Here is a 13610-nt window from a genome sequence, read left to right as displayed (position 1 = left end):
CTTAGGCCGCTACATGTACTTAGGCCGCTACATGTACTTAGGCCACCTCATATACGAGAAGTGCACTTAGTCTGCTATGTGTACTAATATTGACATATGTGTACATGTGCATTTTCACGGTACCGTACCAAGTACCACCCAGAAGAATCACTCACGACTCACCATGGTTGTGCGGTGGTGGGTGGTGCCGGTGAACTGGGGGAGCAGACTGGTGGCGAGTCTTGAAAATAAAAAACATGAACTTAAAATTTATTATGGATTACCAATAAAAAAATCAATCAATTTGAAGAGAAATAAATTTAAATTAGGATGCCTAGAAATACTCAAGTAATTGTGTAGAATATTGTTTATTTTGTGTTAGCATTTTATATAATTTATGTATGGGATACTAAGGTAACTATAGATAAATAATTATTTTAATTATTCATACAATAATTATTAAATATTAATTATTAATTATATTAAATTAATATAATATACGTAAATTAAATTAATAATTATATCAAATTAATATATATAAATTAAATTATCAATTATAATATATTAATATAAAATAAATTATTAAATATATTAAATTAATATAATATAAATTAAATTATTGAATTAAATTTATTAAAATGTTAATATTTATTTATTTAATTAATAACCTGAGGAGCGGAGTGATGGAGGTGATGGTAGGACGGCTGCTGCTGGGGAGGTTGTGGCTGCTGGGGTGAGTCACTGTGACCCACCCCAGAGTCGGGGGGCAGGGGCATGGGCTGGGTGCCCAGCATGGGCATCCCTCCTGATGGTGCCATCATGGCAGCCATGTTGCCCAGACCTGATGGCAGCACATAATTTATAATAATAATTTATTAATCACTTAATTAATTAATTAATTAATAATCAGTTAGCAGTTAACTGATTTAAATGCAAAACAAATGATAATTATACACAAATAGCTCAGTTATGAGTGATAGAAGTGGCATTTATAAATGTACTAGATTTCAAGGGTTGCTTTCTCTACTCAAATAACATTTCAGAAATTGGGAGCAGATTTAATTGAGAGCCTTCCAACAAGGTCAAATCCAGCTATAATATATGAATATAATAATAATCAAATAAACATATTCAGATTATATGCATTTATAACATATAAACATATGTTATAAAGGTATAAACATATACATTTATTAAAAATTTAATTTATAACATATAAATTTAATTTATTTAATTTAAATATACATTATATACATTTATTATATAACATATAAACAGTTTTTATGACAGTTTTGCCCACCCTGCATAGAGACTGGGGGCGGCTGGGCCATATATTATTCAGATTTTATGTCATTTTATGAATATTGTGCCGCATTACCACTTGAATTTCACTTCAAATATAAGAAACTATTATAAAATTCAATTTAAAAAATAACTACCGGTATTACTGTTTTGCCAATAACATACCTATATTTAAACTATTAGTTTAAATATGTGACTAGTAAACTATTAGTTTAAATACATGACAATTAAACTATTAGTTTAAGTTAGTTACCCTGCATGGAGACTGGGGGCGGCTGGGCCATGGACATGACCATCGGAGGCCGAGGAGGCGGAGGCTGGTGGTGGTTTTGTGGGGCAAGGATGCGCATCTGCAAATACTGCTCTAGTAACAACCAAACTTGTTAAAAATAGAATATATAATAAATAGTAACAATCAAACTCATTAAAAATATAATAAATAATATTATAGTAACAATCAAACTCATTAAAAACATAATAAATCTAATTATATGGTCTGCAGCTATCTAATTATATGCTCTCTCTATCTAATTGTTGACTACAAGTACCATCATACAGGGTAAAAATTGACAGTTTTTAACATTTTTTGTTAGTAACTTCTTACCATGAAACATTTCATAAATGAGTTTGGACTCATTTGAAAAGTTTTGCAGGGCCATTGTATGGCATCTCCAAAAAAATTATGCTATTTATAAGGTGCCAGACGCAAATAAAAGTGTCCTAAATTACCCCCTGGGAATGGGGTAATAAGGGAAACTTGGAATAAAACTTAATTTTAAAAAGTTTGAAGCATGCAGAGTGTACTCATCCATTACGGTACTAACAGTACTCTGAAGACCTATCTTTGTAGATAATATAGATGTATAATACATGACATTTATTCTGATCTTTACTTGTCTTTCTTTTATTGATATATTACCATATCCATACATTACCGTATTATTAATGTGATATTACCATAACCATGGACATGCCATTGAGCATTGACAACAACCTTGTCCACTGCAAGCTTCATATCGGCAGCCATATATCATTTCTTCTGTATCTGTAAGCTTACAGGATGGTTTGTAATTTCGCACAATTTTAATTGGGTTAGGTCAATTTGCTATAACAAAAAAAAAAAATTGTAAAAAAACATACCTGAGACAGAAAGGAATATTTTAGTGACAACCATCATATTTTTGGAGAATTGAATCAGATTTTAGGTTAATTACTTTTCATTCTATGTTGCCAGTGCACAAGTCTATCTCTGACATTCTATGCACAACTACATGATGATTCAGTAATTCTTTGTTAAGTGAAACATTTTATGCTGAGCATGATAAATGTAATCATAATTCTTTGTTGTTAATTAATTTTTTGTTAAATGGAGCCTTTGCTAATCAAGGTTCTACTGTAAATGCGTTTCTAGGGTTGTCTTGCAGAAATGGCCACAAATTTTTTTAATGAGATACGCAAATTTTGCAAATCAAGTTTTTAAGCCAACACCTGTATGCAATTTTTGTGTGAGTAAAATTTTTTAATATGACAAATAATTTTTTTTGGCTGCAGACCTTATCAGAGGTACTTTTCCATAATCTCACTTATCACACTTTTTCAGGGTTTTTTTTTTTTTGAGGTAGTAAATGTTACAATTTCATAACTTGCTTGATGCCACATAGATAGGAAAAATGTTGAACTTTACACCACTATATTTAGTTTTGCTACAATATTTCTAGGAAATGTTGGAGGACTCTCCCGTACTACCATGCCTGTCCCTTATTACCCTGTTTGATGGCATAACAAATAGTGCAGAATGTAACATATACATAAATTTTTAGATTGTAATTTAGTGACTGAGTTTAGGAAAAATTTTAATGTAAATCAAATTTTATTATCAAGTTTTATTTCAATTTAAATCAATTTTGAGCAAGGCATTTTTGCATGAATTTTCACATACCGGTAGTCATTTTTTTAAATGAGAGATTGTAAATTGCCCAAAGTTAAAAATTGGGCAGAAGCCATCTGTGAATTGGACATAAATATACATGAATCTGACCAATTTTACCAGTTCTTGGTTCCTATAGCTTTTCTACAATTTTTTCAGTGGGAAATAAGGAAAACATCCTATTTTCACTTACAATTTTTGGGAATCACCCATAAAACATTTGTTTTTGACAGCAATTTTAGGAAACTTTTACCAACATTTCAAATTAGTAAAGTTGCGTCTGCTCTGAGACTGAATGTAGGTTCCTAATTTTATTATGAAATTAGAAGTCTTCAAAAAGATTTTAACCAGTGGGAAATTGGCCATAAGCTGCCCGTAAATTGGACAAAAACGCATGTGGGTGCGACCAATTCAACCCTTTCCAGGCTGTCCTATGGCATTTGATCAATTTCTTCAGTCAAAAATAAGAGAAACAGCCTATTTATGCCTAAAAATTTTTTAAGTGACTCTTGAAATGATAGTTTTCCTTACAATTTTAGGCAACTTCTGCCCCATATTCCAAATTAGGATGCTAATATCTCACAGACTCACAAAATGTCTAAGACAAATTGGCAGGGCGGGAAAAGTCCTATTTTTTTTCTGAAATATTGTGGCTCTAATATCATATAATTTCAGTAGGTATGAAATCTCATGGCTTGAAAGTTGAATGTCATAAATTTTTGTTTGATTGAAGAAATCACAGTTTCACTTTGCAAACATGTCATTTCATAACATTTTCAACTTCCGCAATCTGCCTTGCTTTACTGTTCCTGCCAGAATATCCTGCACAACGTACACATCGACCATAATATAAAAAAATATAACTCAGTACTCGCTGCAGTGACAGAAAGTGCATTTTCTCATTGACGAAAACTTGAGGTCACGGACGGACGGACAGACAGACGGAGATGGCAAGCACATTAGTGCATTTTTTCAACAAATGAGAAAATGCGCTAAAAATCAACTAAACCTTTTGTTGAAGATCGCGCATAGTTGCCGTCACGTCAAAGCGGTCAGACCTCATTAACACGTGTTCAACTTACAGTAGAGACAAATGTTATTATTGTTGCCGTTTGACTGTTTTAGGGTAAATTAGAGATTTGGGTAACACATGCATGGAATTTGTATATATATTTGCGCCCCCTTTTAATGGCTTTTCATGGCTATTTCACGGTGCAAAGAATGGAATCATGGCTGGCAAATCCATAAAACATTAAAACCACCGCTCAAAAAATTCAGTCGCAGCTTGCCAAGTAGATATATTCCATGCCTGCAAATTGACATTGCTGCAGAGCAGAATAAGCAGATATGACAAAAATTTGCATTCACAGTCATAAAAAAATGCATAAAGAAGCTAATAATATAGGCAATATAATGCAAACAATGGAAGCAACTGGCAAGGCATTGCCGCATATGTTATCAATAATGCTGTTTGCAGCTGTTATTGGTGAAATTGTGACTGGTGAATACTCGATAGAATGGATAGAATCTCTTTTCTCTTAATTTCTACACCCTTGAGGCGTTGAGGGTATTCAAAATTGATGAATATCAAATACCGTACCTATTAAATTTGAGGAACTAATTCAAGGTTAAAAATTAATTCAACTAACAAAAATTATGGTAAAGAAACTATAATTTTTGTCAATGATTGACTGGGTTCTAATTTATTATCTCTTCCACCGAGCACCAGTCCAGCGGGTCCACCCTTCCACAAGTCTATAAGACTATAACTACTAGGTACAAGATTAAGTTGGACTGTTGGACTCAGTTGGACTGTTGGAGCACTTGACACAGGCATGGAATATATCTACTTGGTGAGCCGCGACTGAATTTTTTGAGCTGTGGTTTGATGGATTTGCTAGCCATGATTCCATTTCTTCGAGCCGTGATTCCATTTCACCGAGCCATGAATTCCATATCTTAGCCATGAAAAGCCATTTACAAGGTGCGAATTTATTTACAAAGTCCATGCACGTGTTACTCCCAAATCTCTAATTTTACCCTAAAACAGTCAAACGGCAACAATGAAATTTGTCTTTACTGTAAGTTACCACTTTGACTTGACCGCAACTATGCGCAATCTTCAACAAAACGTTTAGTTGTTTTGTATACATTACGATGTTTCCTTTTTTTTCTCCCAGACATTTTGGCTGTAACGGTAAAGCAATGCGGATTGCAGAAGTTGAAAATTTTATGAAATGACATGTTTGTGAAGTGCAAACCACGATTTTTCAATCAAACAATAATTTATGACATTCAAGCCGCAAGATTTCATACCTACTGAAATTATGATATTAGAGCCGCAATATTTCAGACAAAAATAGGACTTTTCCAGCCCTGAACTGTCTTGACAGTTGACATCAATCATGCTTCATGCATCATGCATGATTTCATTTTCCTAAAGAGGGTACTGGCATCTAATTAATCAAAATGTGCAACAATAATTGCCAAAAAATTGAGTATGTTTTTAAGCTGGATCTGCTTCCAAGGCAAGAGGTAATATTCTGAACTGGATAATTCATAATGACAAACCACAGATTTTTTAGAATCAGTTCATTTTTAATTTCCTCATTTAGGTACTCAAGATTTAAACCAATTTCTTATGTATGATAGTGCTGGTATCCAGGATACTTTACTGGTCTACTTATAGGACTCAAAAATGAACTTGAGGGACTGGATATTTTGTTAGAAAAATGAAAGAATTCCAAGTTACAAAATCCCAGGGGCCACCCGGCCAGGGAGTAGGGACCCCATTTGATCTCGATTGAACACTCACCTTTAATTAAAAAATCATAAAAATATCAATGTGAATTAAAGGATTAAAAATTAATGCACGCTAAATTTTAACCATCCAAAAAAACAGCTAAGAAAAACTGTAAATTCAAAACTCTTTCTCGGCTCGATCACTCGAACGATTCCTCGACCTAGGTCTCGCAATAAGTGCCAGAACATCACAAACTTCTTTGCAGTAAAAAAATCTGTCATACCGTCTATATTTTATTAAGACATCAGTAATTAATCACGGAATAAACAAACCAGCTCAATGATACACACTTTATCTCAGTCTTTGGTATCCGTACGAGTTTTGTGAAACACAGTCAGATACATAATTTCAATTTTTGAGGAATCTATTAAAACGAATTAAATTTCGACATTTAATCACAAACAACAACCAACTAAAAGTTTCTTTATTATTGCTGACCTTTGGTACTTATTATATTAAATAGGCTTCAAAAAATCTCCGTAATGTATAAATCAAGTATAATTAATTTATTTAATACAACTTAGACGCCAGAGGTCTATAAAATAAGATGGAACGTAAATAGACTGCACACAGCGAGATCTACCAGCGCTATGCTTCAGTATAAGTTGACTTGTACCGTCGCAGGAGTGCAAGGAACTGACAGTTCTGACGACCCACAACTGCAGGTTGAACCTCCAGAACTGTGAGCGTTGTGATGGTGAGCATTGTGATGGTGAGAGTTGTGATAGTGAGCGTTGTGATGGTGAGCATTGTGATGGTGAGAGTTGTGATAGTGAGAGTTGTGATAGTGAGCGTTGTGATAGTGAGCGTTGTGATAGTGAGCGTTGTGATAGTGAGCATTGTGATGGTGAGAGTTGTGATAGTGAGCGTTGTGATGGTGAGCGTTGTGATAGTGAGCGTTGTGATAGTGAGAGTTGTGATAGTGAGCGTTGTGATAGTGAGCGTTGTGATGGTGAGCGTTGTGATGGTGAGCGTTGTGATGGTGAGTGTTGTGATGGTGAGAGTTGTGATGGTGAGCATTGTGATGGTGATAGTTGTGATGGTGATAGTTGTGACAGTGATAGTTGTGATGGTGATAGTTGTGACAGTGATAGTTGTGACAGTGATAGTTGTGACAGTGATAGTTTTGATTGTGAGAGTGTCACCTGACATGAGTAATTGGAGCAATATTACTTGTATATTAATATTAACAATATGATAATATTAGTAACATCAATAATATTAGTAACCGAAGCAATATTACTACTATATTAATATTACTAATAAAATATAATAATACCGGTATTAGTAATATTAATAAAAAAACATAGGTTCTAGTGAGCGTAAAATGACTTGCACTGATGGTTGCCGCCACGTACGACAACTTTATAATGTTCTCTGTTGCGTACAAACATCCTCAGGTTGCTACACTTAATAGTTTACGTATAATTATATTGTACGTACATTATTAATACTTATACATATCAGTAGTTTACATATGATTTAAGTTGAAAGTTATATTCCCGGAGAGTGACATACGGCGGTAGAGGGTTAACTTAAAAGTTATGTTTGTTAACAAGTCGTCACTACCAGGACGGACAATTCCAACCACTAGTGGCGGCCACTAGCCCCCACCACTAGTGGCGGCCACTAGCTCCCACCACTAGTGGCGGCCACTAGCTCCCACCACTAGTGGCGGCCACTAGCCCCCACCACTAGTGGCGGCCACTAGCTCCCACCACTAGTGGCGGCCACTAGCTCCCACCACTAGTGGCGGCCACTAGCTCCCACCACTAGTGGCGGCCACTAGCCCCCACCTTGTTGTAGCGCGCTAGTTCGTTGACCAGGCACATGGGGGTCTTCTCCTTGCAGGGGGCGCTGCTGGGGTCTGGGGGGGCGCTGCTGGGCTCTGGCTGGTGGTCTGGGGGGGCGGGGTCCTCTTCAGGAGGGTCCGTGGTGGTAGTGGTGATGGTGTCCGTGGTTGTGGGTTGGGTGGTGACATTGGTTGACTCATCATCAGACAATACTTCATTGTTATTGTCACCAACACCGCTGGTTGTGGTTGTGGAGGAATGGGTTGTGGTTGATGCATGGGTGGCGGTGGTGGTGGTGGTGTCACTAACACCACCAGGTAGTGACGCAGCAGGTGGTGTGGTGGTAGTGGTGTGGTTGGTGACGGTATTAGGTATGTTAGGTGTGGTTGTTTCATAAGCAGTGGTTGGGTTGTAGCGTTTGAGTGGGTTGAGTGGGCGGTCTGGAGGGCAGGTGGTGGGTTGTGGTGGCTGCCATTGTGGTTGTGGTGCAACAGCACCAGGGTTGTCCTGGTAACCACAGTGCACCACCGAGTGTGGTTGTGGGGTTTGGTAGTGTGGTGCTGGTGGTGTGAACTGTGTCGGTATGGGTTGTGGTTGCATGGGTTGTAGTGGTTGCATTGGTTGCTGCTGCATAGGTTGAGGTTGCGGCATGGGTTGAGATGGTTGCTGTTGTTGCATAGGTTGAGATGAGTGAATTGGTTGTGGTGGTTGCAGTGTTTGCATGGGTTGAGATGGTTGCATTGGTTGTGATGGTTGCATGTGCTGTGGTGGTTGAGATGGTTGCATTGGTTGTGGTTGTTGCATGTGTTGTGGTGGTTGTTGTGGTTGCATGGGCTGAGATGGTTGCATTTGTTGCAGTGGTTGAGATGGTTGTGCTGTATGCCCCATCACAGAACTAGCCATGTGGTGCCGTGGTTGAGGGGCTTGTGGTTGCATGGGTTGGTGGAGTGGTGGCATATGGTGGTGGTGGTGGTGCTGGGTCATCATTTGTGGTGACTTTGGTGATGCCTGGTTGTGGTGTGGTAGAGAAGATGGTAGCGGGCTGTACTGTGGTTGTGGGTAGTGGTGGCCAGGTGGTGGGGCGTCGTGGTACTGCTGCTGGTGTGGTTGCGGGTACCGTGGTGGAGTTTGGTTGTAGCTCGAGTGACCTGCGAAGAAAAAATGATGAGGAAAAATGCACGGACACTGTAAAATTTTCACAGCTTTCCTGGGTTCAAAACCACGCACAGAAAAGTTATTCAAGTTTAAAACCTCAATTATTGAGACATTTTATGTTATTGTGGTGGGGCAGAGGTGGGGCAGTGGAATACAGGTTATTGGTGTTATATTGGTGCTGTTCAGGAGTATACAGTGGATGGAGCAAAGTTGTGCCAGCCGTCGTCTTGCGAATCTTCTTGCGTTTGTTCAGATTTATCTATTGCTGGGAGTGGGGGAGGCCAGCCGGGAGTGGGTGGCAATAGTCGATGGCAGCTCGGGCAGCGTTGGAGTGGAGAGTGCTGCTAGCTGCTTTGAGGGTGGCACTGTTAATAGTGGTTGGAAGTGAAGGTTGAACGGCATTATGTGTTTAGTGAAAAGAGTATTTCTTTTGTTGCGGGGTTGGGGGTGGGGTCTCGTGATTTGGTGGCAAGCGTGTTATGGGACATGGCTCTGCAGAAGGTACTGGGCAGAAAGGAGGTCCATATGTTGCTGTAGACGGGGTCTGGACCCTGAAGAGGGGGTCTGGATCTGGCTCTGCAGAAGGTTCTGGGCTGAGAAGAGGTCTGTATGTTGTTGAACAGTGAGCATTTGACATTCGGAGTGGAGATGTTGTTCAGCAGTTGTGTTGTGGCAACCGGTTATGGTTTTCAGAGCAGAGTTTTGAACTGTTTGGAGGCGGGTGATGTTGGTAAGAGATGTGACAGGAGACCAGGCTGGGCTGGTGTACTCAATTATTGGGCAGCCGATGGCTTTGTTTGCAGTAGAGATTCATTGTCTTGTCCAAAGGAGGTGCCTGAGACTGCTTTCAGTATGTTGTTGCGTTTTGAGGCTTTTGCTGCTGTGGTTCTGTGGTGAGGGGTAAAGGTGAGCATGGTGTCAAAGATTAAGCCAAGTATTTTTGGGTTGTGTTCTAGCAGGAGGAGTTGATTGTTGATCTTGATTTGAGGGTGGTGGTTGTACTGGGCAGTGTGCATTTCAGGTAGGTTTCAGGTAGGTAATTCCGAATGGTCCAAGATATTTTAGGTGAAAGATAGCAAGTTTGTCTGGTCCAGTGGGTTTAGAGGGACAGGATTGTTTGATTGCATTGGCCACTTGTGCCACTGAGAGGGAGGGACTGTCCAATAGGTTGAGGCTCTTTGACTTCCGGGTTGTGATTCTTTTGAATTTATTGGACTTGTGTTGAGTGACAGCCGTGAAGAGAATGTTGAAGCGATCAGCAAGCTTTTTGGTGTTATTGATGGGTTTTCCTCTGAAGTTGATGGCGTTATTGGAGTAGTATTAAAGGCTTTTATTGTTAACCAGAGGCGCTTAACATTGGTATGGCGGTTTAAGGTAGAGGTAGTGTTTCAATCAGGCTTTTTTGATGTCATTGCTGAGCTGGTGGATGTCTTGCTGTCGGGTTGATGATATCTCTATGAGAGGCCAGGGGCCATACTTTCAAATTTCACTAAATGAATGTAAGTACTTACGCTCAATTTTCTTGCCTATGATTGGTGGATTTGGCTTGATAGGCCGTCAATGATTGGCTGATGAACTTAATCTTAACTCTTTTTCTCTTAACTTTTTTTGAAAGTATAGGCCCAGGTGGTAGAGCAGATGTGGAGGCCTGGAAGAATGTTGTGGTTGCTTGCGCTAATTAAAATTTTTATGAAACTGATGTTCAGTTTTTGACAAGTGAAAGTGATTTTTGGAGCCTTGGTGGTTTGATAGTCTGTTTACAATGTAAATATAATTGGCAGGTAGTCGGATGATAAGGACATATTATTGATATATTATTATTAACCTTGCTGGCTTTGGTGGTGATGGTGGTGGGGTTGCGGCTGGTGAAGGGGTGGTTGCTGCTGGTGGAGGGGTGGTTGCTGCTGCTGGTGAAGAGGTGGTTGCTGCTGGTGGAGGGGTGGTTGCTGCTGGTGAAGAGGTGGTTGCTGCTGGTGGAGGGGCGGTTGCTGCTGCTGGTGAAGAGGAGGTTGCTGCTGGTGAAGGGATGGTTGCTGCTGGTGAAGGGGTNGGTGAGCTTGCCCCAATAAATGTTTATGCCCCAACATTAGTTTATGTCTTAGAATTTGTTAAGACAGACATAAAACCTAAACAAGACATAACATTAAACGTAACATTATGTTTATGTCTGTCTTTTGTCATAACATAGGTCATAGAATAACATAACATAATATTAGGTTTCATGTTATGACATAACATTAGGTTATGTTGTAGAATTTAACTTATAAAATAATTTTAATCATGTTTATACTGTCGAACTGATGATGGAGCTGGACTCAGAAACGATATCAATAATAATAATAATAATTATTATTAATTATTAATAATTACGTATATTATTATTATTAATATAATATAATAATTATTATATTATAATAAATTAATAATAAAATATAATAAGATAATAATAATATTATTATTATTAGTATTAACAATTATTATAATAATGCATAATATCCCCTAATACGTTCACACTCACTCTGGCGCACCACCACTCACTCTGGCGCACCACCACTCACTCTGGCGCACCACCACTCACTCTGGCGCACCACCACTCNGGACTTGAGCTCCCCCTCCTCAGCTGCGGGGGTAATGGGGGGTTAATGGGGGACTTGAGCTCCCCCTCCTCAGCTGCGGGGGTAATGGGGGGTTAATGGGGGACTTGAGCTCCCCCTCCTCAGCTGCGGGGGTAATGGGGGGTTAATGGGGGACTTGAGCTCCCCCTCCTCAGCTGCGGGGGTAATGGGGGGTTAATGGGGGACTTGAGCTCCCCCTCCTCAGCTGCGGGGGTAATGGGGGGTTAATGGGGGACTTGAGCTCCCCCTCCTCAGCTGCGGGGGTAATGGGGGGTTAATGGGGGACTTGAGCTCCCCCTCCTCAGCTGCGGGGGTAATGGGGGGTTAATGGGGGACTTGAGCTCCCCCTCCTCAGCTGCGGGGGTAATGGGGGGTTAATGGGGGACTTGAGCTCCCCCTCCTCAGCTGCGGGGGTAATGGGGGGTTAATGGGGGACTTGAGCTCCCCCTCCTCAGCTGCGGGGGTAATGGGGGGTTAATGGGGGACTTGAGCTCCCCCTCCTCAGCTGCGGGGGTAATGGGGGGTTAATGGGGGACTTGAGCTCCCCCTCCTCAGCTGCGGGGGTAATGGGGGGTTAATGGGGGACTTGAGCTCCCCCTCCTCAGCTGCGGGGGTAATGGGGGGTTAATGGGGGACTTGAGCTCCCCCTCCTCAGCTGCGGGGGTAATGGGGGGTTAATGGGGGACTTGAGCTCCCCCTCCTCAGCTGCGGGGGTAATGGGGGGTTAATGGGGGACTTGAGCTCCCCCTCCTCAGCTGCGGGGGTAATGGGGGGTTAATGGGGGACTTGAGCTCCCCCTCCTCAGCTGCGGGGGTAATGGGGGGTTAATGGGGGACTTGAGCTCCCCCTCCTCAGCTGCGGGGGTAATGGGGGGTTAATGGGGGACTTGAGCTCCCCCTCCTCAGCTGCGGGGGTAATGGGGGGTTAATGGGGGACTTGAGCTCCCCCTCCTCAGCTGCGGGGGTAATGGGGGGTTAATGGGGGACTTGAGCTCCCCCTCCTCAGCTGCGGGGGTAATGGGGGGTTAATGGGGGACTTGAGCTCCCCCTCCTCAGCTGCGGGGGTAATGGGGGGTTAATGGGGGACTTGAGCTCCCCCTCCTCAGCTGCGGGGGTAATGGGGGGTTAATGGGGGACTTGAGCTCCCCCTCCTCAGCTGCGGGGGTAATGGGGGGTTAATGGGGGACTTGAGCTCCCCCTCCTCAGCTGCGGGGGTAATGGGGGGTTAATGGGGGACTTGAGCTCCCCCTCCTCAGCTGCGGGGGTAATGGGGGGTTAATGGGGGACTTGAGCTCCCCCTCCTCAGCTGCGGGGGTAATGGGGGGTTAATGGGGGACTTGAGCTCCCCCTCCTCAGCTGCGGGGGTAATGGGGGGTTAATGGGGGACTTGAGCTCCCCCTCCTCAGCTGCGGGGGTAATGGGGGGTTAATGGGGGACTTGAGCTCCCCCTCCTCAGCTGCGGGGGTAATGGGGGGAATAGTAGATCACGCGATCAAGACCTTAGTTGTGGGCGGAAGTGAAGGCTATATAAGGGCTAGCAACCTTAGTATGAGCCCCCCGCAGCAGCTGATAAGCGCTCTGCAATGTAGCGTGTCGTCGACGCCTTAGCTTATACCTATGTGTCGTGTTACATTCTTGTATAACCACCCCGTATACTGTATAACACTCTTGTATAACCACCCCGTATACTGTATAACACTCTTGTATAACCACCCCGTATACTGTATAACTCTCTTGTATAACTACCCAGAATACTGTATCCTACTAATGTATACCTACCCCGTATATATCAAGATATGTTATCTAGTCAGATGTGTCTTACTTATCCTTTACTACTTTAGTCAACGAACCCGATCCTCAGATATAGAGCTTAATATAATGAGCGCTGACAGGTAAGAGGAGGTTAATGGGGGACTCACGGGTGTCACGGGTGATGACAGATACTCACGGGTGTCGGGAGAGGTGGAAGGCGGGGCGGAGGGGTCCTGGGGGGGCGGTAGGGACCTCATCACCCGCAGTGCCTGCGAGGGGAGGGGG

At 41.7% G+C, this 13610-nt stretch overlaps 2 protein-coding genes across 2 annotated transcripts; both read right to left on the bottom strand.

Moving 5' to 3' along the window:
* Positions 1-162: 162 nt before the first annotated feature.
* LOC108676577 (glutenin, low molecular weight subunit) lies at positions 163-1638 on the bottom strand (the record flags this gene model as incomplete). The annotated part of the gene is given in 3 exon segments (XM_018164677.2): positions 163-220; positions 648-820; positions 1535-1638. Coding segments are annotated over 3 exon segments (328 nt in total), but the record flags the coding sequence as incomplete, so codon positions are not given.
* Positions 1639-7783: 6145 nt separating this feature from the next.
* LOC108676576 (extensin) lies at positions 7784-11046 on the bottom strand. The gene is made up of 2 exons (XM_018164676.2): positions 10785-11046; positions 7784-8952 (listed from the first exon to the last, which is right to left on the bottom strand). The coding sequence occupies exons 1-2, from the start codon at positions 11044-11046 to the stop codon at positions 7784-7786; spliced, it is 1431 nt and encodes a 476-aa protein (XP_018020165.2).
* Positions 11047-13610: the final 2564 nt, after the last annotated feature.

Source organism: Hyalella azteca, unplaced genomic scaffold (assembly GCF_000764305.2).
Source record: "Hyalella azteca isolate HAZT.00-mixed unplaced genomic scaffold, Hazt_2.0.2 contig9341, whole genome shotgun sequence".
Lineage (NCBI taxonomy): Eukaryota > Metazoa > Arthropoda > Malacostraca > Amphipoda > Hyalellidae > Hyalella > Hyalella azteca.
Note: the sequence above shows the minus strand (reverse complement) of the source record. Positions and strands in the feature narration are given on the sequence as shown.